This window comes from Orbicella franksi, chromosome 3, assembly GCF_964199315.1.
Source record: "Orbicella franksi chromosome 3, jaOrbFran1.1, whole genome shotgun sequence".
Classification (NCBI taxonomy): domain Eukaryota; kingdom Metazoa; phylum Cnidaria; class Anthozoa; order Scleractinia; family Merulinidae; genus Orbicella; species Orbicella franksi.
In genome coordinates, this window is record NC_138147.1 from 29,705,414 (window position 1) to 29,730,891 (window position 25,478).

The 25,478-nt window shown below is 39.0% G+C and overlaps 2 protein-coding genes across 2 annotated transcripts; both read right to left on the reverse strand.

Moving 5' to 3' along the window:
* Positions 1-1,893: 1,893 nt before the first annotated feature.
* LOC145482943 (angiopoietin-1 receptor-like) lies at positions 1,894-4,986 on the reverse strand. The gene is made up of 3 exons (XM_081461578.1): positions 4,904-4,986; positions 3,546-3,645; positions 1,894-2,630 (listed from the first exon to the last, which is right to left on the reverse strand). The coding sequence occupies exons 1-3, from the start codon at positions 4,939-4,941 to the stop codon at positions 2,568-2,570; spliced, it is 201 nt and encodes a 66-aa protein (XP_081317704.1). The 5' UTR covers positions 4,942-4,986; the 3' UTR covers positions 1,894-2,567.
* LOC145481829 (ephrin type-B receptor 1-B-like) lies at positions 4,462-25,241 on the reverse strand. Its single transcript, XM_081460373.1, has 19 exons — positions 24,748-25,241; positions 20,500-20,647; positions 19,296-19,956; positions 18,533-18,580; positions 17,846-18,208; positions 16,749-16,954; positions 16,503-16,572; positions 16,075-16,177; positions 15,591-15,640; positions 15,127-15,273; positions 14,639-14,715; positions 14,333-14,438; positions 13,405-13,466; positions 13,090-13,188; positions 12,241-12,360; positions 11,422-11,571; positions 7,307-7,351; positions 6,563-6,717; positions 4,462-5,228 (listed from the first exon to the last, which is right to left on the reverse strand). The coding sequence occupies exons 2-19, from the start codon at positions 20,632-20,634 to the stop codon at positions 4,973-4,975; spliced, it is 2,853 nt and encodes a 950-aa protein (XP_081316499.1). The 5' UTR covers positions 20,635-20,647; positions 24,748-25,241; the 3' UTR covers positions 4,462-4,972.
* Between the last annotated feature and the right edge of the window lie 237 nt (positions 25,242-25,478).

Genomic DNA, 25,478 nt, shown 5'->3' on the forward strand with positions numbered 1-25,478 from the left:
TTTCATACCGTTTAATGGCATGATTTTAAGGGAGTCCAGTTCGTTATCACCTCCGTTTCTTTTTGTGACCTCGGCGAAGGACTCAATACTCAGGACCTTGTCAAGTTCTTGCGGCGCCATTTGTTTCAAGATATTTCCAAGATGGCGGAACTAACACCAGCTTCGTAAGACGTTCATTCATTCACTGTTTTGTGGAGCGGGGCGTATTTTGACTATGTTTATTCACAGCGACAGAGTTGAGCTCTTTTGTTGCTTCGTTTGAAACTACCAGAAACCTGGAAACATCTACCTTCTTGAGATGGCCCTGAATTTGTTGTTGTGTGGTTTTCGTTTGTTTATGTTTTACTGGACTCGGTATCATACGGATTTTGAGCAGATGTTGAAGAAAAATCGCCAAAATATTCGTCAAAATGGACACTGAAAGTTGGAAACTTCCATTAAAGTAGGTGTTCAGCCTGAAGGAGCTGATAATCGTCATTTAGAAACTGCAATTAATTACATTCGTCAAGTTTTTTGGAAAAAAAACACAATAACAACAAAGTTTTGGCAATACTAGTTGCTAAATTCTCCACACAATGGCTTTTTACCTTTCATTTTCTTGAAATGTTCTTGTTTACTTTAAACTAATATTGAAATCTGATTTGTTGTTTTGTTTTACTGTCCCATTCTCAATGGCTGAGAAAAAGATGCGATTTAGCGCAAAAAATAGTGCGATTCGTGAATAAATCGCACCATTGAGAGCCAATCAGATTGCAAGGATAACCAGTGATTTCAAAATGGATTTAATAAAGCCAAGAAATGAATTTAGAAGCCAGAAAACATGTAAAATTTCAAAGGCGTGCGGTGTTCAAGTTAATTATTCACGCTAAAGCGTAATTTGAATATTAATTTTTGACGACAGCATTGCAGTCATAGCTTTATCTGTCCTATATGATTATCAAATTACCAGAAATTCACCAATAAGCATTTCACCATACCGAAGGAACCTAAGAAACAAAATGAGGAACTCTCCATAAAAAATATGCAAAGAAACGCATTTAGAAGGGATTAATAAGTAAGTAATTAGCAAGTGCTTTTCACGCAGCTGGTGAGAGTCGCAAGCAAACGTGACCAAATTTAGAAAACACGACGGCAGTTTCTACAACAAAAAGTCGTTCACCGCAATTGACCTCAGTGTGCGTGAATCGCCCGGGAAGAAACTTTCAACAAACGCCAATGTTATGAAGACTTTAATAAGCTAATCGTTCGATCGATCAACGAATAATTATAAACCATTTTTCCACAGTGTTTACTAAACATACTAAACAAGCGAACATTCTCGAGTTAATCTTCACTAAGCAAGGTTTTTTATGTCTCTCTAACCCCTGATGTTCCTCATCGGTACCTCTTAAACAGTGTGTGTACTTTTTTTCCCTTTTTAGGCCAAAAGAGGTAATATAAAGGACCTTCCAAAACTCGCGCACGTACAGACGTTGTACGGACAAGCACGTGACAACCAAACCTTCTCGGCTCGATGGGCCACCAAATTAAATTCTTTAAGGTATGGGGCTCCGGTGCGCGGAAGCGCCGCTATTATTACATGATCTGCCTAATGTACTTCGTGCACGTGACACTCGCGCGAACGACGTCTTCTATTCGGAGTTTTGTTATGTACTAAGTATAGCATTCTTTTTTATATCATAAACAGGTTAATAATACACACGAAAAAAATTACTCGATTCTGATTGGCTAAGAGCAGTGCAGTTCAAGTATAACACCAGTGCAAATTACACATCGAAATTCTGGATTATGATTGACTGAAAGAAAACAGGAACTTTTCAAAGAAAATGATATCACGTAAAATGATGACGAACATTTTGTGCTGAAACTTTGAAAAAAGTTTTTTCAAATGAGAAAAAAATGGCTTCAAGAAAGATCTTCCGGCACTTCCTCAGCGCGAATTTTTTCATGTTTATATTATTAATAAGTAATCATACGGTTTTTCTCGTTCAATCTGGAGTTAATTTGCAATTGTGAGTTTTTTAAAAAGCTGAAATTACACTCGCCGAAGCGGCTCGTGCAATTTCAGCTTTTTGAAAAACTCACTCGTGCAAATTAATTCCAAATTGAACTCGAAACCGTATGATTACCTATACAAATTAGCTACGAGTCTCCGGGATGTTCTAACGTTTACAGCGCTTAAGATAGCTGGTTGGTGAAAGTTTGGATAATGCTCTCCACTGGATAAATCACTATGTATTTAGTGCTGGGATGGCAAAGTTTGTGTCGTCAACCTTTCTCCAGTGATTTACCCGTTGGATGGCGTTATCCACACTCAGAAAGGGTGCCGTTTAGGCATTATGCAATATATTCAGCCTTCTGTCCAGGAAGTAGCAAATGTTTATCATGCCAGATCGGATGAGAATTTTGCAAACAATCTGTAGTGGAAATGCTATACACGGTTTCCTTAGCAATCGATTTGATGGGTGTTACTAAACTTTTTGAATAAAATGAAACTTGTCAACACTATATTTCTTCAGTCAAATGACGTGTCTTCTCCATATAGTCACGATCCTCCGTCAATCGTTCTACGTCACCACGTCAAAATTAACATAATCCTTGTCATCATCAACTTCCAAATTCACATATGTCTGCAAATCAAAGAATAGATAGTTAAAGAGAGTAGACCTTCGACCTTTATGTGTCTCTGCTGATCAGTGTAACGGTTAAGGGAGTCAATGTCGCGAATTGTATTTAGTGAATTGTAGGCTCAAACTCCAAATAAACAAAATATTTAATGAACCAGCCACGTAATCCGGAAAATACAATAAACGACTAATCACAATGGCTAAAAACGGTGAAGAAGCTAGACTCAAAACTCCAAAAACAGCGACAAGGCTGGGCTAAAATCTAAAACACGGCAAGAAAATACAACAAAGATGAAAATCTGCAAAATTACGACAGCGAAGTTAAAATGTACGCGCGAGCACATTCTGAGCCACGATTGGCTAGTTAAAATCACCTGAAGTTACGCGCGCAGACAAGAACTCGTACTAAGGCGAGAGGGGTGAGTTCAGAGTTCATAAAGCTCAAAACAGTCAACAGAAGTGATGATACAATTGTATCGTTCTTCTCTGACTGCCAATGCTTCATTCTGGGCCGAAATTCGTCAGTTATTTCAAACTGTTTCGGATAGAGTGGTCGAATTTTTGTTCCTGATTCAGGCCGAAGCTTCTTATTTGTTTAACACCTAACATTGATGTGCAAATGGGCAAGCAATCGTTGTTTTTGACAGGCCGCGTTAAGACTAAAGTACGTTGTTAGTGATTTGGTAGCATAATGTCACCTTAGGCCCAGTGAAAATTGGCCGCGAACATCTAGCTCGACTTTGTCTTGGTAGATATGCTTCATATTTATCCCCTCCTCTCTTACCCCCCAAAAGGAAAGGTTTATAGACACTGTGGATAAAAGCCACACAAATTGCTCAATAAGACCACAGCTTTAACAGTGAGTGTCCATTTCTGCTGTGTGTGCTACACTGACACATGTTAAAGAACTTTACAAACCTTGTGGTCATCCAGAAGTCTTCTGACCGCAGAGCAAAGCCATCGGAACGTTGGTCTCTTCTGAGGTTTTTCTTCCCAAGAATCGGTCATGATGGAGCACCTGTAAAGCATGTATACACGTTATTTGCCGGCCGGGAGGTCCATATTGGGAAAAACTGCGCCCAAGGGCATGGCTTTTACCAATACGGGCCGAGCAAGGCCGGCAAATAACGTGTCTATTTTCTCTCTACGGTATTGCTTTGAAAGCAACTTCTGTGTTCAATTTTAATTAAAACCGTTGAGTTCAAATCTGGCGTACGCCTGCGTTTGACATTCGGGCAAAAAAGCCGGTAGCGTTTGCAGAGATTGTAGGGCTGATTTTAAATAAAAGTGACACAGTGTGGGGAAAAAGTACGTTTAAAAAGGTTACTTTTCGGCCGAAAATGTCGCTTATGTGAGAAAAATAGATGCTAATGAAAAAGAAACGCACGGCTTGAAAAATCGAAAATGGCTTTATTTGCTGCTTTCTTTGACTCTTTGTAGATTTTTTACATTATACGCTGTTTTATGGTGTAACAAAAAGCTCGAAACGTTGCCAAACTTGGGAATTTCGGAGTGGTCCGTAACCAGGGTCCGGATAGGATAATCAGGACCGCTGGAGCGCGCGCGATTAACCAATCAGATTCAAGGATTTTGGACCCGGACCGCTGTGAAGCTGGAAGAAAAAATAAAGTGTATTATTACGACTGTATTGCCTTTCTCTCGTTCTCTTAAGAAGGATTTGCGACCTATTTCTGGGTTGATTTCGAAAGCGTACTGAAACAATTTTAGATGGATTTGGAAATCTCAGACTAATGGTTTTAGAGCCAACCGCATTTGGACAGAAAACACTGGGGATGAAGATGGAGTAGAATGTGCATGGTAACACTCGAACACGCTGGTTTGCAGTTTTTATTTCATTTTTCCTGGTTTTCCCATAATTATAGTTCAGTCAGTGAGACGAAACGACCCTCGCTTCTAAAACGAACTTTAACAGTGAGTGTTTAACACTGTCAGTATCAGCATTATCGCATTTCGTTTCTTTTCTTTTCTTTTGGTGCGTTTTGCATTTTTACTGATTCTTTTTCTTAAAGATTTACCACTTATCAAATTTGTTACTGAAATTCCTCTTTGCTATTTTCTATTTACTATCTGTATTAATTTTACTATTTTGTAATGAATAAGTTTGCGATAAAAACTGAACTAAAACCCACAATAAAAATGATTTAAAAAGAGCTACTGTTCTTCAATGTTAACTAAAAAAAAAAAAAATTTATCTAAAAACTTTAACTTTATCAGTTGTGTGATCAAAAGAACCAAATTTAAAGTATAACAATTACACTTCTTTCGTATAATTTTTGGTTCTTATAGCAAACATTTGTTCCAATCAGCCACGTTTTCTCTCCCGTCTATTTTGCGGCTTCCTCTTCATCCATGCCCTTGTTGTGACGTTGTGAATTCATAGCCTTGATACTCTTTTTCATTCTATTTCGATGTCCAGCCAACTTAATTCCTATTTCGTTTAAATCCCCTTCATTCAGCTGAGCGACCTTGTTGAGGGTGTTGACGCCATTAGCTTGGAATGTTTCCAAATACTTCTCCATGTTGATGTATTTTAGCCAGTCGTCCACGGACTGAAATTCTGGTAAATTGACCTCGATAGATCTGAAAGTAATAAAAACAGGTAAAATTATAAAGAAACGACTTGACTGGGCGTCGTCGTTGTTTTATTGTTGTTATTGTGTCTTTGTCGTTATAATGGCTTTGATAGTGACTGACTAGCCTGCGAACGCAGACGTATTTCCGGCTGTGGCTTGTCTCCGCCGAAAATAGGGTCCGCGAACCCGAGCCAGGAAACGATTTCTGTGAGATAATGACTTTTGTTTCTCTTTGGCCAATCAGATTCCATGATAGAATGAAACTCGAGTGCTCCTCGCGCAGTAGTTCTGGGGCTACTTGAGCTAAACTGTGATTGGCTTAAAATTCCTGCGTCACAGAAACCGTTTCCTGGCTCGGGTTCGCAGACGTTATTTTCGGCGGAGACAAGCCACAGCCGGAAATACGTCTGCGTTCGCAGGCTAGTGACTGACATGTAATACCAGTAGGCACTGTTATTGTAACAAGAACGAATCTAATAGTGCCAGACATTTAGCACCAAGGTTTTCAGCGGAAATCTCAAACGGCAAACCGCTAGAAGTCACTTAACTAAGCGCTGCGGTCACGTTTGGAGTTCTCTACGCGGGTTTTCGACACCGAGAAGTAGGTTTACACGTAAGTGATTTACCTGAACATTTTTTTTATCCCGAATTTCTGTTTATACCACGTCGTTAGTAAGAAATTTAGTAAGCCAGTAGTACATGCTTAGATATAATTTTTAGCCGATGAGTAAAAACAGGACTTTCTGTTGCCATTTGAAAATCAAACACTGCTGTTGTCTGGAAATTGAACATGGCGGCATCTTCAAGTGAAATTATTCTTTATGTTTTTGTGACTAAACAGATAGAAGTCACAAACGTCTAACGCCAAACCGGCGCCTAACCCGAAACTGCCGTTTGCTGTTTGCCGTTTACATGGAAACCTTGGCATGGTGTTAAATGCCTCTAATATTTCCAGAACCACCCTAGCTTAAGTATCTTCATTAACCGACTCAAATTGAGATCAGTGCAGGGTAAATAGTTATCAAAGGAGATTTTCTAAGGGTCTTAGAAGTGCGACCTCTCTTCCAGTACGCAAGGAAAACAGTGACGAGAACAGTGAAGCGTTTTATAGTATAAATTTGGTGATTACTGTATTTTTATGTCTCTCTTTATTCATTATTTTTTAATGCATTATGGCCAAGGTTGAAGTTAAAAGTTAAGTCTTCGTCATGGCAGTGGCCGATCAGGCCGGAGTTTATTCCGGTTTCTGATGCACCACTACTCCCCCACGGATGGGATGCGAGTCCATCACAGGGCCACCTCCAGTGTAAAATTCATATATTCATATTAAATAGTACTTACGTATCTGGGAGAGACGATGAGACATAATCCTTTAGAAGTTCTGGGGATCGAATTAGTGCATCAAAGCGACTAACGATCTCAGAAAACTTGGGTCGTTTACTTTTGTCTTTTCCCCAGCAATCCAACATTAAGGAATACAGAACTTTCGGGCAGCCCTTGCGATAGGAAATAACCAAGAAAATTAATTAGTTAATTCACAGACCGGAATTGAAGTACATAAAAGTAGTTATACAAAAACTTACAAGAAATCATCAGTTCAAAATCTGATGTAATTGGACGCGTAAAGTAGGGATTCGTGGGCCATTGGAAAAAACATCTTTTTTTGTGGTGGATTCTCATTAATTTGTGGTGGATTACATCGACGTCGATAACGTCAGGATCGAGGTGTGACTCATGAATAAACTAAGCTAATTTGTGCAACAAATTATTCAGGGACACTTTTAAGGATAGACTACCTGGTGTAACTCATCCAAATCAGCAGTCCTTAGATTTTTGCTTTCAGTTATTTCTATATTGGAAGCAAACATGTAGTCCTTTTGCAACCAAAAAAAAAAAACGATAACTTCAACACTAGCAGCACTTCATATGCGATGCGTAAAATTTAAAATTTTAGAAATCGCAAAGAAAGCGTAAAACAGTGGAGGTACAGTCGTGCCCTTTCTACACGTCCCTGACTAACTTCAGCGTTTACACACCCATCAAATGTTAAAAATTACAAAACAAACGTTAACCAATTTTCCGCACCTGAGGAGACTGCAATCTGTATCCAAATTGTACTCTGTTGATAACCTGTTTAAAAAACACGATAAACGAGTTAAAGAAGCTACGCATCTTGGAAAGTATAGCCTAAAATTCTCACGTTCGTCGTTTGCAATCCGTGGTAATCCTTAACCATCCTTGTTCCTCGAGCTGTATTGTTAATTATTATTATCTCTTTGATGTTTTGTATCTTAGTAAACTACTATATTTTCAGGTTCCCTTCAATTTAAAAGTACTTTTGTACGTGGCCAAAATAACTCAAAATGGCGTGACTGAGTTCCTTTCAAAGACTTCAAAGCGCTATTTGAGCTTTTAAATAGTCTGGTCCTTATTGATTACTAACTACTTACTAACCGAGAATGAGGTTTTTACGGGAAAATCTCAGACCGAGACCTTGCCGTATCGACCGAGCGACCGGCAAGGTTTGAGATTTTCCGAGCTTTAAGATCTTCTCGTAAAGACTGAACGATCGAAGTTAATAAGTTGTTTATTATATGGCTTTTTGCTTGGTTCAGTTTTTGCAGACCCGTAATCGGCCCGTTGGCATTACGGGAGAATAATGCCCTAATATTAGCCAATCAGAGGGTGTTATATCGGCTACAAACGCAAGTCATATAATAAATTTCTGTAATGACCATAGCCTTCATAAACACACAGCACCTTGTTCCAGTGAAACCAAGATAGGAGACATTATTTCAAGTTTAAGCTGTGACGTTTCATTAATACTTGAGTATGTTAAAGTGTCGAATCGACTATAGTAAAACTCCAGAATAACGTATTGCTCTGTCTACAGCAAAGACTTTAAAATCAACATTGGTAACGGATTAATAAGTAGTAACTTATCTTCTCACGCTCATTGAAATGGGAAGGAATACGTTTCTAAATAGTCCGCCGAGTTTTATACTGTTAAACAACAACTACAGTGAATAAGTCACTAAGTAAGTGGCCAGTCAGTCGGTCAGTCAGTGACTCAACCAGTCATCAGTCAGTCCATAAGCGTACGGGCAATTTTTTCCAGGGGTAGCGGTGAATCACTTTCACGTGCAAACAATTTTCGCAAGTTGCCCAAATTTCTACAAAACAATCGAGTACAAATGAGGGCCACAGGATTCACGAACATTGGCCTGAATATGCAGTGAAAAAAATTTTACATTTCAATCCAGAGTGAGAGCCAGTTCTTGTATATGAATCTATCATATAGACCACCTTAAGACACTACTGTCTCTGTCATTGCGAGGGCCGAAAATATCGATAATACGATCCATGTCATTGTTTAGTTACTGTTACTGACACGCTGTTGCCCCATATGTTGTTGCGGTGGTCGGTTTTCATTCTGCGCAACGCAGTGAATGATCCGCGCTCTGCAGAACATGATGCAGCAGGTATCACCACAATAATATTCACCACATTGGAAAAATCTGACAACATATCAAATATTTCGTTCTCATGCTTTGTCTGCAGTATTTCTGAAACAGTTGTGAGTGGAACCAGCGCTCACGACGAAAACTCGCGTATATTTTCTGCTCGGCTTCCAGAATCTCACCGTCGATTCCGTAAAATTTAGCGATGCGGGGGAAGCTTTCTTTATCAGGCGTTTCCCTGTGACACATATCTCCCAAAGCACACAGTGTTTCCTGGTCGTTTCCACTGAACCTGATCTCAAGCTCAGAAAGCAACTTATCGAGGGACCCATAAATGCTTAAAAGTTAAGTTGGCATTGAGAATGAAAAAAATTCCGGATTCTTACAAAAATAAAGCTTTTGTCCAGTGACAATTTGAGACACGAAAAAATAAGGGGTGTTAAGAAAATGCTGATTCGCACTATTTTTGAGTATTAAGAGGCCCTGCGCCTAAGAAACGACCGATGATTTCCGGCTAAAAAATAAAATCGGCCGATTTTTATCTCCCAAGTAGAGGTTACCGAATACTATTTAAAAATGAATTTCTTTTGTTTCAGTTTCGCTTTAAACCAAAAATATCGAGCCGCAAACTTTTTCCGTCTGATAGCAGCAAAATCAGGCCGAAAATAAGCCCCCGCAAAAGACTGTTCAGAAATTATTATCGCAACGCAAAATAATGAGAAAACTACACAGTGTTGAAGAAAAAGGCCTTTTAATGCAATATCATTCGATAAACATCAAAAAACTGCCGAAGCGATTAAAAAATAAATTTTCAAATGTTGCATACTAAATTAGATGGAGCGTTGGAGCTGATTTTAAAATAATTATTTCTCAAAAGTCCAACGCTGTTGAAAGCAATCACAGTGATGAATTAGACATTGGAGGGATACACATCACGTTTCTGGAAAAACATTTTTCGGCCAAAGTATATTGACCTTGTACAAAGCGTTCAAAGTTACCGTGTTTCCGTTATCCTGCTACTTCGGCGAAACACTTTTCTTTTGCCAATACGGCCGTGGATAGTGTGTTAAACGCCACTTTAAACCTTGCTAGGCATTCAAAGACCATCCTGCGTAGAAGGATGTAGAATTGAAAGAGAAAGGAAGATGAAAAATGCGCAGAAAAAGAAAATAACTCGAAATTACCATCTGCTAACGAAAGTTGAATCTGGAAAATGTCGTCGTGTGACAGCGGCCATTGACGTCATTTGTACAAATAGCGGCGGAATCCAAACGAATGCACAAATAGGGAAACAATTTTTCCCGGTCAGAAAACGTTTAGTGGAACAATGTTATGTTATTTGTCACAAATGATGGTCACTCAAAAAGAAAAACTTCCCCAAGCGCCACACCGTTTTGGCCGCAGCGTGATCAGAGTTATGGGGTCACGACTGGAACCCTAGCCGCTGACCGCCCGAAGGACATTGCAGACTCGTTTCCCACGCTCTTGCGACTTGACGTGACAAATGACGTCAATGGCCGCTGTCACACGACGACATTTTCCAGATTCAACTTTCGTTAGCAGATGGTAATTTCGAGTTATTTTCTTTTTCTGCGTATTTTTCATCTTCCTTTCTTTTTCAATTCTACATCCTTCTACTCAGGATGGTCTTTGAATGCCTAGCAAGGTTTAAAGTGGCGTTTAACACGCTATCCACGGCCGTATTGGCAAAAGAAAAGTGTTTCGCCGAAGTAGCAGGATAACGGTAAACACGGTAACTTTGAACGCTTTGTACAAGGTCAATATACTTTGGCCGAAAAATGTTTTTCCAGAAATGTGATGTGTATCCCTCCAATGTCTAATTCATCACTGTGATTGCTATCAACAGCGTTGGACTTTTGAGAAATAATTATTTTAAAATCAGCTCCAACGCTCCATCTAATTTAGTATGCAACATTTGAAAATTTATTTTTTAATCGCTTCGGCAGTTTTTTGATGTTTATCGAATGATATTGCATTAAAAGGCCTTTTTCTTCAACACTGTGTAGTTTTCTCATTATTTTGCGTTGCGATAGTAATTTCTGAACAGTCTTTTGCGGGGGCTTATTTTCGGCCTGATTTTGCTGCTATCAGACGGAAAAAGTTTGCGGCTCGATATTTTTGGTTTAAAGCGAAACTGAAACAAAAGAAATTCATTTTTAAATAGTATTCGATAACCTCTACTTGGGAGATAAAAATCGGCCGATTTTATTTTTTAGCCGGAAATCATCGGTCGTTTCTTAGGCGCAGGGCCTCTTAAGTCTCACCTTATTATATACTGTTACCAGTATTGTTATTCTCTGTTTGTCAGTAGCATTGTAATGTTTCGAAACAAATGGAAGCGTTTTAAAAACCTGTTGCCCAAATTTCTCTTGTTGCTCCAGCTCTCAGCTAGAGAGTCCGTCAACCAGTCAGTCAGTCAGTCAGTCAGTCAGTCAGTAAACCAGTCATCAGTCAGCCACTCAGCTAGAGAGTCAGTCAACCAGTCAGCCGGCGTGTCAGACAGTCAGACGGTCGCCGGGCCAGTCAGTCAGCCAGCCAGCCAGCCATTCCGTCAGCTATTTAGTCAGACAGTTAGTCACTCAGGGATTCAGTCATTTAGCAAGTTAGTGAGTGAATGAGTTTGTAATTGAGTCAATGAGCCTGGGCGACAAGAATTCCCTTCACAACGCTATCTCCTCGTTTCAAGAATTTGTTGCAGCGAGGTTACACATCACTTACATCGTAGTTGCTCCATTCTCCGTAAGGTCTATCACAGAAAGTCATGATCTCCCAGAGCAAAACACCAAAACTCCACACGTCACTAGCAGAGCTGAACGTTCGATGTTTAAGCGCCTCGGGTGCGGTCCAACGAACTGGAATTTTACCTCCCTTTGGGGTAATCAAAAGAAACACGATTTAATGTTAAGATGCGAAATACAGTATTTACTAAGGAGCGTGCGAGCAAAACAACTTATCACCGACGAAAGCAAGAAACAGTTACTGTTCGGGTTTCAGAAAGGCTTATACAAGTCAATCCCGCAGAAAGGCAGTTTAAAGGTCATTACTCTTGACAGAATCAGGCATTATACTGTTAGGTAGTTGACTCATTTTCTAATGTGCGTGATTTATTCAACAGCAAATGTGGAAAGTTTCTTTTAAACTATTAAAGTGGCCACGACGAGGAAGCTTGATGATCTCATTAACACCCCCATGTTTCCTTTTTTCTTTTTTCTTTTTAGGCAGTTGATGTAGGGTCTTCTCGAGGTTTTCCACTGCATTACAACAATCCAATACAAATATTACTACAATAATTACAAGAAAATATATGGAAGATCATATATCTGAACTGCGGAGAAAGATTATGATGAACGTGTGATTGATAATAGCAGTTATATAAATACACACAATTTGAGCCGTTGTGAAATCATAGCCTGAAAAAAATTCAGGCTCGAACGGGATTCGAGCCATGACCTCTGCAATACCGCTACAGTACTCTACCAACTGAACTATCTAGCCAACTCGGTTTCGCGGTTTTGATTGAAAAACTTGAGCATGTACCTGAGTCTCGTAATCCAGTGGCTCTTGATCGTCTTGAGCATGTAACTCTCTTGAAAGACCAAAATCAGACACCTTGCACAACATGTTTTCACCAACAAGCACATTACGAGCTGCGAGATCCTAAACCACAGGAAACATTTAAAACAGTTGAGTGAGTTTAATTGATAAATTAGGCTTAGATTAAACTTTGACTAAGGGATATCAACATTAATTTGCCCAACTATATCACCATGCTACGTACATGATACGACGATTGCGCTCGCCCCCCCCCCCCCTCCCCCGCCCCATCGCCTGTTAATTTTGTTTTTCTGATATGCGCAATACAGACCTAACCTTTTATCAAGTATTAAAACAATCCAGTCTACCTTGGAGACTCACAAAATCCTTCAAGGCACTCAGATAATGAGTGCATCTTTTTCGTGACGTAAAAATGGTGATAATATTGAAAGAGGCTCCCTGACAATTTTACGTCTGTGTCGGTTCAAATGGCCCATCAGGCAGTTTATCCCAGTTTCCGTAGCATGGAGCGACTAGGAGTATTTCTACTATCCCCTGGGGTGTAAGTCCCTTGGGGATGTTGGTCCATTGCAGGGCTACCCCCAACATTAAATTAACCGGTACCCATTTACACACTTGTGTGGGGAGAGGCATTGTAAGAATAAACTGTCTTGCACAAGAACACATCGCAATGACCTCGGCCAGGACTGGAACCAGGAACGCTCGATCAAACACCAACGCGCTTACCATTAGGCCACCGCACCGCCCATTCCATGAGTACTAGTAATTTAGCTAAGTCGATCGCAGGACTGATAGTTATTAGTACACTATCTTTACCATGTATATACTTACCCGATGAATAAAGTTCATATCGGAAAGATACACCATTCCACAGGCCACACCCCTAGCCATTCCCATCAACTGAAGGCTCGTCAACTGTCCTTTACGTTTCTACAAAGAAGAAATTCGACTTTTCTATTAGTTCATTTATTAGTCACTTTGAGGTCTTTCAGAGGAGACGTAAGTCTAATCTTATTTACTTCTTTTTAACTGTTTAAAGTTCCATCTCACCCAAACAAAGAGGATTGGACTTTCCGGGAATTTATGTGATGCAACAAAAATACGCAGCAAAAGCACAAACATAAGAAAGATCTTTAGTAAATGTACCTGTAAGAAGTGATCTAGTGAACCACTCTCCAGGAATTCTGTGAGAATCATCATCGGTCTGCCTACAAATGCGAATTGATTATAAACTGATTAAATAAATAAATGAATAAATAAATAAATAAATAAATAGAGCGGTTTTCAATTGAATGTCGTAAAACCAAAACCAAACCAATTACTTACCAATTAGACTACTCAGCCAATCTAAAACCGTAGTAAAAGCAAAACCAAAACCAAAGTAATTGTCTAATTACTTTCGACACTCAAATGAAAACCGCTCTAAATAAATAAATAAATAATAAAGTTAATCAAGAAAAGATCAAGGTATGATCTCTTAAAGTAATTTGATTTATTTATCAATTATTTAAAAGTTTGATTGATTTATTCATTGATTGGTTGACTGACCACTTGATTGGTTGGTTGGTTGATTGATTGATCGAATGATTGATTGATTGATTGATTGATTGATTGATTGATTGAATGATTGATGGACTGACGGACAGACGGATTGACTTGAACTATTTCTTCACTTGCGGATTGGGCCTGAGAGGAAGCTAAAGAGGACAGGATAGCCTGTAGGCAGAGAGACTGCAGCCAAGTTCTTAACTTGGAGAACGGACAAATGATGATGATTCATCTGGGACATTTTGACATGCATAACAAAAGAAGAGAGGGAGGGGTGGGAAATTGCAGCAGGTTTCATTTTCCTTGAAGTATAAGAACATACAGGTGATAAATAGTTGATACATACTATGAACCTAGTAAATGGCCCAACTCACCATAACTCTTTATAGCTCACCGGTTAGAGCACCTGGTCGGCATCTGGGAGGTCAACATTTTGAATTGATGTTGGGACTCAGATTCTTACGTTGTTTCACGCTCCCGATGTTTTAAAAATTTACATCTTTCTCTCTATAAATATACCACTTACTTTGTGTAACAACTCCTATGAGTCCGATAACATTTGGATGATCAAACTGACACATGATGGATGCTTCTGACAAGAAGTCCTTTTGGTTTTTCTCGCTGGAACCGGGCTGGAATGAAAGAGAAGACCAGAGTTGTAACATCAGTTTTAACTTATATTGTTCTTTACATATATTCTTACGGGCCTTGTTTTGAGTACAGGAATAATTTTTGCACTTTAGTTGTTTGAGTGTTTAACAACTCAGCTTTTAGTTTTGCTACAAAATTCTACCAAAAGATTAACGCAGCAAACGTAAAGATATCAACTTACTCTCAAGACTTTGACAGCGACAATCTTCTTGCCTTCTCGAGTCTTAAGTATGCCTTTGTACACGTCTGCAAACTCTCCTGAGATACAAAACATGAGGATAAGCAATCGAAACAGGGACGGGCAAAATAACTGAGATACCTGGCTATGGCTCGAACCCGGAGAGCGCAATCAGGAGACTAGCGCACTAACCATGAGGCCACCGCGCCTCCTTCGCCATGTGGACGACCCAGTAATGGCTTACAGTGTATAACAGCTCAGCTAATCAGGTTGCAGCATTTGCATTAGTGCACTAGTAAAATAGGCCAATTTCGATCAATTAGAATTCTAACTTGGCTCGGAGGCTTGGCGGAATAAAACAAAACAAATCACATCGAAGTCGAGGAATGAATAATTTAAAATTTATTTTGTTTTATTTCCTCATGCCTCGGATCCAAGTTAGAATTTTATTATATCGAAATTGGCCTATTGTATTAAGGAGTAATATCTACCTTGTCCAATCATTCCCTCTAGTTTAGTGTCACTTCTGTCGAGTTCATTCGTAAATTTCGATATCAGTTCCATTAGATCCAGATAGTTTCCAGGGTCGATATACTGGTTTCGCTGATCCATGGGATTCGTAGTTTGTAATTCACTTCCTTTAAACAAAATATTGCAGGCAATATTGACTTTTACTAAGAGTCACAAAACTTGCATGCAGTTTCGTTGACAAAGCTCATCTGCTAAAATACTGTTATCTCGAGCGAATGTGTTCGGAGTGGAAAGAAATTAATTAATGTAACTTAACTCGAGAAAGCTTCCAGAAAGTCTTCTTATTTTCCTTAATGGCAACATCTCGTTTTATACAGTGAGGCAAATTTATACATTAATAGTCGATTCTTTAACACCTAACACGGGTTAACCGATACAGACGTCTCAATTGCGTTATATAGAATACGGACGCTTTTGAACCTACCTATTTCAATGCTTTTCATATAGGCTCGCTCTACACTCTTTCGCCCTTTCCTAGTAGTACACATATTGAAGCATTAAGTTGATACATATATATAAGGTAGTCTCATTTATTTGGATAAGTAACCTCAATAGATTGGTGGTTAGAGAGGTAGGTTGGTTGATTAAGGTAGATAAGTGGGTGGGTGGGTAGGTAAGTACGCAGGTTGGTAGGTAAGTTGGTTGGTTAAGGTAGATGAGTGAGTGCGTAGGTAGGTAGACAAGTCGGCAAGGTAGGTAGGTAAGTAAGTGGGTAGGAAGGTAGATACGTTAGGTAGATACGTTTCATCTACGTAGATACGTTAGGTAATTAGATAGGTAAGTAGATAGTTAGATTGATATACATGTACTACGAGGGAAGGTAGACCAGTAGATGTCTTGACCTGAACTTTAATAAATCAATTTAATGACTGGAACAAATCCACAAGGTACTTATTTAAGAGACCCACCTTCTGCGGAGAATAATAATGGCAACAATTATTATTAAAAGAATTAACACCAGTCCTCCGACTCCAGCACTGAATGCAATTATCTTAAACGCCTTCGATCCATCTGTGGTAATATAACAGCCAGAAATGATGAAGTATTAATCACTGGTCATCAATCGTGCGATAAAAGGTATATCAACCCTAATAAGCCAATAAGTCAAGCTGAAGTCAAAGTCCATGTCAGGATCCATGGCAATCTTTAATAAAGCTTTCTTACTTTGAAGTGCGATATCCATGGCATTTCTAAGAGTTTTTACGTTAGGTGATTTGTGTTTGTTCTAGTTTCAACAAGACTAGAGGGGAAAATGATAAACGTGAAATCGTTTACAAGAAAGAGCAGGAATAATTATGTTAATCTTAGCTTGATAATTATTTAATTTTTAACAAACCGGAATCAGTTCTAAGTGTAAAGGTCTTTGTCCCAGCAGGTCCTTTACCGATGTTGTTCACTGCAAACACCTGACGAAAAATAAAGACCAAAGTGCTTTAATTTAAAACTTTTGTGGTTTATTTGTTTGGCCGTTTTTGTTTGCCTGCTTGTCTGCTTGCTTTTCTTAGCATAAAACTTCAAGATAGCATCTAATTGCTGGCGTGCCAAACTGCTTACCCAAACTACGGATTCAAATTTTACCTACCTGGAATTCATAAGTTTTTCCCGCCATTAGATTTTCAAACTGCAATTTAGTTTCCTGTGTAGTTCTTGACTGGTTATCTGAAGAATCATCCTCTCTTGCGTATGTCACGTGATAATCTTTAATGACGCCATTCTTTTCTTCTAAAATCCATGACAAAATAACGGCATCTTCCGGTTGTGCAACCGATACTTCGGGTTTTCCAGGAACTATAATGTGTAAAATAAACCAATCAAGAACATCAAGTTCCAAGCGTGATCTCTTAAACCTTGGCCACAGCAAATTATAGCTGCACGCCACACAAAATTTGTTTGCTTCCGATTGGTCGAGAGCGTACAATTAATGCAAAATCGTACAGTCGTAAGCTATATACAGAAAGAGCTTTTTTAAAAGTTTCTATGGTGACCAAGCGCACCGTATTTTCTAAATTTAAATCCCGATCACGAATAAACGCCGATCTAAAATATGCGTGTGTCCAGGCACTAGCATTTATTTGGAGAAGGCCTTGTGGAAATAATTTTCGTTAATTAACAACCCTCACAGGGAAGGTAGATAAAGTCTGAATACGAACCAAGTGGCCCATCAGGCCGGTGCTTATCTCGGGGTTCTGTAGCACGAAGCGACAAAGACTATTTCTAATCCCCCCTTGATGGGATGCTAGTCCATCGCAGGGTTACCCCCCACCCGCCCGAGAACACAACACAATGTACCTGGTCAGGGCTCGAACCCGGACCGCTCGATCCGGAGACGAGCGCACTAACCATGAGACCACCGCACCTCCTACTAACAGTACTTCACGATGATTCTGTAATGTAATGCATTCAGTTGGTCCAGTGGTATATCTTTAACCTTGAGAAACGTTTGGGTTGAACCAAAGCAAATCAAATTAATAGCAGTCATCTGTGTTAGATGATTTACAGAGGGCATGATTATTTTCTTTTTAGCCCTTATGGTTATTTTGGGCAGGCAGTACTCTATACTAATTTAATGTTTATTGTAATTATTTTATAAATTGTGAGTACAAATAAATGGTTGTTGTTGTTGTTGTTGATTATTATCTTACAGCATATTGTATATTTTCCACAAACTCAAAAACTTACTTGATCCATTAGTCCTTACGGAGATTGCTGCAAAGTTTCCGTCAACTCCATGTCTTCGTTTCGCCACCTCACTCACTCTGTTTTTGGCGCGAATCTTAAAAGTATAATTCACAAATGACGAAAGGTTCGTTACCATTACATGGGTCACGTTTAAACCTTCCTTACGTGGTAAGTAAGTGACGACACTTTTGCACTCTTTATCAACACACTCGTTGTCGTCGTCATTGACACATGGCTTTCGACAATCGACGTCATAATGCACGTGAGTCTGATCACCGATTATTGCAGGCGGTAGCCATCTTAACTCCACTGCACTTTGGTTAACGAATGTAACGTTAATGTTCCTCGGGATTGTGGGCAAAACTAAAAGGGAAAAGATTCTTCAGTTTATTACTAGGTAGTTAATAAGACATTAACAAACAAAGTGAATGCTTTTGATCAACAGAGACCATGGCATGTTTACAGCATTACACAACAAGTTAACTTATGTCCCAATCCACAAATCGTCGGCCATCGCAAATGTATTGTAACGGTAACAAGGTGGCAGTTCCAGAGAAAAAACACAATGTTGAATTGATCACTGATTAAGTGAATTAAGTGAGTTCCAGAATTCTATATAATAGAATAAAAACATTGAATAGTGAGTCCCATTCATATTTTTTTAAGGAAAATTGCGGCATTTCTTACCCGTGCAGTTAAGGCCCGCCTGATCATTGTATACTCCCTCGGGGCAATCTAAAACAGAAATTAGCCAAATTCAGGCAAGTGTAGCTGGTAAGCAATATTCTTTATTGCACTGAGTTATGAGTATGATTCATATAGCTTGCGCGTCGGGTAATGGTGGCACTGTTATAAAGTGTTCTTTGTTTCCATTGTTGCTGTTATTGTTGTTTTATTACTGCATTTGTACCAGTCTACGTATAATCACTGAAGCGTTAGCCATTCCCTCTTCAGGAATTTTAAACCTCATATTGATTTTGTTACGGCTTTGTGTGGGAACAAGAACATTTCAATGATCAATTAGGGTACGTTTATTTAATACTCTGACGAAGGATGAAGATACTGAGGGGTAGCTAGGGGCAAAAATATGGTACGTTCTTACATGTAATATCTTCCGAATATGCCACTTGGATTCTAATTTCCATATTTCCACAAATTCGCTTGTTCGGCACATGGAGATGATTTAATGGGAGAGAGGGGTACTCTGAATATTTTCTTGCTATGAACAGGGGGCGGGGGCAGCCTAGAAAATTGAAAGCCTAACCAGAGGCGTTCCGAAAGTGTTTATGCTTCCAATTTCTATGTCTTCATTCCCACTCATCGTGATCTCCTTCACTACGTATTCATGAAATGGAGACGCGTAAAATATATTTGATCTCAGCAATGCAGTCTGAGAGATGCAAGTGCAGTTCCATGACTCATTTTTCCATTAAGTATAGGAAAAGCATACCTTCGCATATCCCGTCATTATTCTGCATATCTTCTTTACAAATACATCTTCCTTCAAGTCCAGTGGTGTTCCACTCGCCATTACTTTCACAGTGAACGTACAAACTGCCTGATACTTGAACTGTATCTTTGTCACAGTTTCCTTTAACTCGAACGGGTTGCGAATCATTTGCTGGAGCTACAGTCCGTCGTAGTGACATCAAACTGTTACTGAGTGTTTCATCTGGGCAAACGTTGTAAGTCACTTTAACAGAGTAGAGAGTACTACAGGCTCCATAATTATGGAATGCTAAAATAACTTGTTTTTCTTTAACAAGGACGCTTATTGTTTCAGAAGTTTCTTTATCGGTAGCCTGATTAATTTCTGCTATTCTTTTATACGCCACTGAGTTACTGAGAGGGTCAGGATAGAGACCTTGGTCTGCAATAAACTGGTCTGACTGGTGTACGAATAAGTCAAAAACATTCACGCAGTAATGTCCTCCATTTTGGGGGAAGTTAGAACAACTTGAGATGTAGTACTGGACAGTGACATCGATCCTGTTAGCTTCACTGACTGCGATTTGATCACTTAGCAGCCAATAGTTTGGCTTGGGATTAGACTGTTTTAAGTCAACATCACATGCTCTATATCTTCGTCGAGGGGTAGTAAGTCTTTGCCACTGCAAAATAAAACAGTGAAAAATTAACAAACAATCAATCAGTCAATAAAAACAGAAAATCAAATACCTGTCATAGCATTTACTTATGTAGTAAAACCCAAATGATTTTTTTCACAGTTTGCCTTAACCATCAGCAGAAGGTTGAGTATAAGTGCCTGTGGAACAGTGGGGCAAGGAGGTTTATTACTCTGGGAGGTGATTAGAAATAAAGGGCAAGGCATTTATTTAACAATTACTTCATGAGTGCGTGTTGGATAGGAAAGAGCGCCGACTTGGCTATATTCATTTCATATCCAACAAGCGCGAGTGGAACAATGGTTTTATTAAAACAACCTCAAAATATAGACAATCATGAGCATAAAATAAAGTAACAACGGCCCCAAAAAATGACGCGTACGTTTACCATATTTGTAGAGCACGGTATAAATGCTCATATATATTACCAATGATGACAAAGCTAGTGGAAGTCTTGAATTGCATTATCCAATGATCCAGATTTTAATAATAAAGGACATAATGCTAAAAGTTAACTTTCAAACTTACCCCTAATACAGCAGGCTGCTGTTTAATAATCCAATGCCAGTCGTGTTTATCTGTATTTTCTAGTTCCCTTTGAATTGCTGACACCAAAGCTACAAACGTCAAGGTGGGTAAAAAAGCAATCCAAATATGCTGCATGTTGATCACTCAGCTAAATGAATGGATGAATAGTGTTAAGTTTGGAGGCGGTTGCTTTAAACAAGATCAAACGTCCAGATACCAGTTGTAAAGGGTTAATAACGCTATCTACCGAAGAAAGCACTATCACAGGAAAGTGCAGTTTGTTCTACTAACACTTATCCATGGGATGTAAATATCGTTAGATAATGCCTCAACTCTCACTCTGTCACTATCTTGTTTAATATGCGGTCACCGGGCTGTCATAGAAATGAAATTATCATCATCGCTGTCCACTGTACAATCACTATACCGTCATGATTATTGCTGAAGACGTCCTTGGCATTAGTGTAAATGAGAAAGTAAAAAGGAATTCAACTGTCTTGAAGAACCCAAGGAATACCCCTAGCTGAAGTATTTAATAAATCTATTCTTTCTGGGATCTACCCAGCAAAATTCAAGCTCGCTAAGATTGTTCCAGTCTTTAAAAGTGATACTCTTCCTGAAAACTATCTTGAATACATTATAAGTTGTTTATCGACATAAAAGCTGATCCTAAAGTTTAAATGCGGCACCGTTAGTAATTGTAACTTTTTTTCCAAACTTAACGTGTTCACAAACTGAAACAATGTACAAATATAATACTACACGACGAAAACTATACATCCTTTGTTGTCTAATTACTCGTCCACAAAATGGTGGGAGGGGAGGGGGGGGTGTGATAATTTTAAATAGTCCAATAAACCTCCTGAATCAACTTCTTAAAACAAGTACAATACGTAACTCTGACACCAGATCATCTACAAATGAGTGCTTCTCTGTAAAATTTTCAAGAACAGCGAAGATGAAAATAACCTTACAAGTAAATCACGTAAATCTTTGTAGTTTAGGAAAACACGTACGTATTTTGAACGAGCTTGTGCAGCTCTTAGACGCGAAGTGTGTGAAAAAAAGTATTGTACTGTATCGTATTGTGTTGTGTTGTGTTGTGTTGTGTTGTGTTGTGTTGTGTTGTGTTGTGTTGTGTTGTGTTGTGTTGTGTTGTGTTGTGTTGTGTTGTGTTGTGTTGTGTTGTGTTGTGTTGTGTTGTGTTGTGTTGTGTTGTGTTGTGTGGTATTGTATTGTAAGAATTGGTGTCTCAGTCTGGAATTCCATTCCACTTTCAGTGAAATTACTAATCAAATCTTAATTCCGAGATAAAATGAAGAAACTCTCTCCTTGATGTGTTAAAACGTGAATATGACTATAGTGAAGTCTCCCAACTGACACAGAAATTTTCTAAACCAACATAGTTTATTGATAGTAGTATTCTAATCGCCTATGTATGTGCACATTACATGGTTACTTTGTTTTCGGTTACCTGTAGTTTTTGTACCTTTTGTAATTTTGTTGTAAATACTATCGTTACTTTTTTCTTCCTTTCCTTTTTAATATCAACTCTTGCCCCCGCCTCGATTACTTTTGGAACTAGTTGCAGGAGGCAGGCAATTGTAACTTTATGTAAGAAAACAAAATAAAATTAAAGTTTAAAGCTCAAAGTTCATGGCCAAACATATGCAAAAAAAGAGACAGCAGGCATAAATAAGCAGAACTATAAGCTGACCTACAGGGTCGATTGCAGCCGCTCTCTGGAGTCCGGTCTACGTATACGTTCCTCTCTGGGAAGAGGGGAGGAGCGCGGGCTCGGGCTCCTTTCGCGGCTCGTAATTTAATCTATTAGTAAAGCTAATAACTCAGGCACCGACCCTAGCATCGCTACACTACAGCTAGTCAGCGGGCATTTGTGACATTCCTTACATAAGGGACTGTACAATAATTACTTGGAGGAGGGGCATAGGAGAAAATGACAACAAGAGAGGGAGGGGGTTGGATGTAAAATTTAATACATACAGGAGGGGCATTACTTTTTCATTCCTTTTTTCAAACTGGAAAAATAGTGGAAGAGTTATTTGCATTGAGTTCAAATATAAATACTAACATTGGAATAAAACTGCCAAATTGATCAACTCTAAGGTGTTCTGATCTATGAACTGTTGTTTTCCTATCTGTCATGCAGTAGGAAAGGAATGCCTCTGTTATATGGGAGGAGACTTTTTTCAAGGGGGGGGGGGGTTAGCCTTAATATTATCATTATGTGAGGGGGGTTGAAATTAATTTTTGCTTAATGAGAGGGGGGTATGACTTAGTTTTGGGGCATATTTCACCCATTTCCAAGCTCCCCCCCCCCTACTTCCAAGTAATTACTGCACAGTCCCTAAGATAGACAAAAGATATATTATGAGAAAAATATATAGAATTTTATAAAGAAATAGCGCGCGTAGAAAGACAAATAAGTAAAAACTAAATAAGTAAATAAAAAATGGCTACAGAAAACTGGGGAGAGTACCTGTCCCCAGGGTAGGGGCTTCTGTCCTCTTCCTGTGTCTCTTTCATTCATAGAAAACCAAGATAGTGGCGTTCAAACTCTTCAAGTAGACCGAAAAACATGGGACTGTAAACATTCTACACTCTACATAAGTTTCTGATTTCGTTATTCAATACGTTGCGTCAAAGACATGCGTATACACGATTTCCTTGGTTTTACACGGCATATAGTTTCTTGTCTAAACAAATTCGAAGTGCTCGAGCACTGATGATTTATTGACTTGCCAGGCGGAATTTGCTTGTTTTACAATAGCTCTACACCATAAATTTACTTGCATCGCAAACCTTCAGATCCTGTCCAAGGGGCGATTTAAAGAAAAGGAAAGGCTTAAATTCTCCCACTCAAACCATCGTTTAAATTACTGTGAATGAAAACTTTTCGCACTTAACTGCCTGTAGACATGAACATGTAGGGGCGTTTACACTGGCCCGTGAACGCCAGTTTATTTATTTTTAATTATTATTTTTTCTTTAATTAGCTTTTTGGGTTATTTCTTTATTTTATTTTACACATTTTTCTCATAATTTTTATACAATTTTCCATGTTCCGGGATGTGCCGGAATGTTCCATGTTCCTGGTTTTATCGACGGCCCTATTAACACGCCGTTTTATCAATATCATCAGTAGTTTCGCTCACACTCACAGATATAAAACGACCTATACATGAACGAAGCGCTATCGTGAGCTGTCGTCTTATCATTCGCGCCTTTGGTGATTTGAAAAATGTTATACATGTATTATACGGTTCTTTTTGTTGTTGTTATAAGTACGCAAAGCAGAACCTGTGTTCAGACGCCTAAAACGTCTTGTGTTTTACGCGGAAAAGGGACTTTATTTCGATGAAATAAAGGAAATAATAATCGTCTGGACACAGAGTAAGACCGAAAAAGAAATATCTGTCTTGAACCAATACTAATTCACCTGAAAACCCTAACTTGGAAGACGTTCGTTCACTAGTACTACTGCAGATATCTTTGACTAAGCGGCCTTGAAATAAGACCTGTAATTTATTGAACCTTTGTATTTTACGGCATTTAATATACTGTAATTCAAGTTATTTCCGTCATGATAAATTCAGTGACGTAATGCAAGCATCGTCGCCTAATGAACAATGGAAAGTCATTGCTGAATGTAATGTCGCTGAAATTTAAGCTGAACTGAAATCTCACTCCAACCCTCAACCTGCTCTATCAACATTACGAGCGAAAGAGAGAATATTATAAAGGACAAACATTCGTGAACAACAAAATAAATTTGTAAATGAAACAAATTAACTTCACGTTAGCGCCATTGTCATATAGCATTAACGTTCGTTCTGACCCGCGCATAAGCGGACACTAAGCAACGATATCAGAACTCTGTTTTATGTTCCAGATTTATTTTAGGAACTGACTCTTTATGAGATCTCACAGCTCTACTTGAAGGCAAAAGCCCTCCGAAGCTGAAATTGACTGAGCGGGTGATAACTTCCTCATGGCAGCGAACAGCGCTGCAGCGCAGTATTTCTTTTACTACACGGCATTAATTCATCTACTAGTCGGCTACTAGCTGCCAAACAATGGTCGTTTATATGTCAGAAGGAACATTAGTTCACAGCAAACCAAAACCATGCAGCAAACCGAAATAATAAACTTTTCGCAAATGTCAACTGTTTAACTCATGTTATCACTTACAGAATGCATGCATGCCACAACAAGTTATATACTCACCAATTCGTGATCGACCAACAGCGCTGATTCATCGAACGATTCTTTGAAAGAGTAACCCAAATTCAGACAACACGAACCTAGCGTAGAGACTGTATTACTTCTACGGTTGACCTGATCTGCGCGAACTAAATAGAGAGATATGCAATAAATATGTAGATATCAAATACTTATTATTTGACAAAGGATGATGTCACTGTCAAAACTGAAGATCAGTTTGCGTGACTACATGGCACCCACGAGTGTCGCAGTTTTAGCGTGGCTGAAGAAAGTATTACAGTTTGAAAATGTGCCCTGTGCCCTGAAAACGTATAGCGGTGGACTGAGCAAAAGTTTTGTATGGCGTGACTTTGATCAGTACGGGCAAACAGCCCGCATATATTGTCCTAAAACAAAGCTGTCTCAAAGATTTGCATGTTACTATTTTCGTCAGTTAACCAAGGAGAACGAGCATGGGTTCCCCGTGTTTCAGTGGTTGACTGAGGCGAAAAGATGTTTACTGTTGCAGTTTTCACGGTATTTTTATACAGAACGCGCAGTGGTCGAAAAAACTGGTTAGAGTTTTGGAAAACATGGCGTTTGAATAGAGGTGTCACGTCCAGAGCGTTCATTCTCTCACTGAGTTTCCTTCATCAACATTTGTGTAAGACTTAACTTTCCTTGACGACAAAGAGTGAAACATTCAAATGTGCCGTCAAAATGTTCAACCTAACTAAGGATTGCGTGCTAAACTC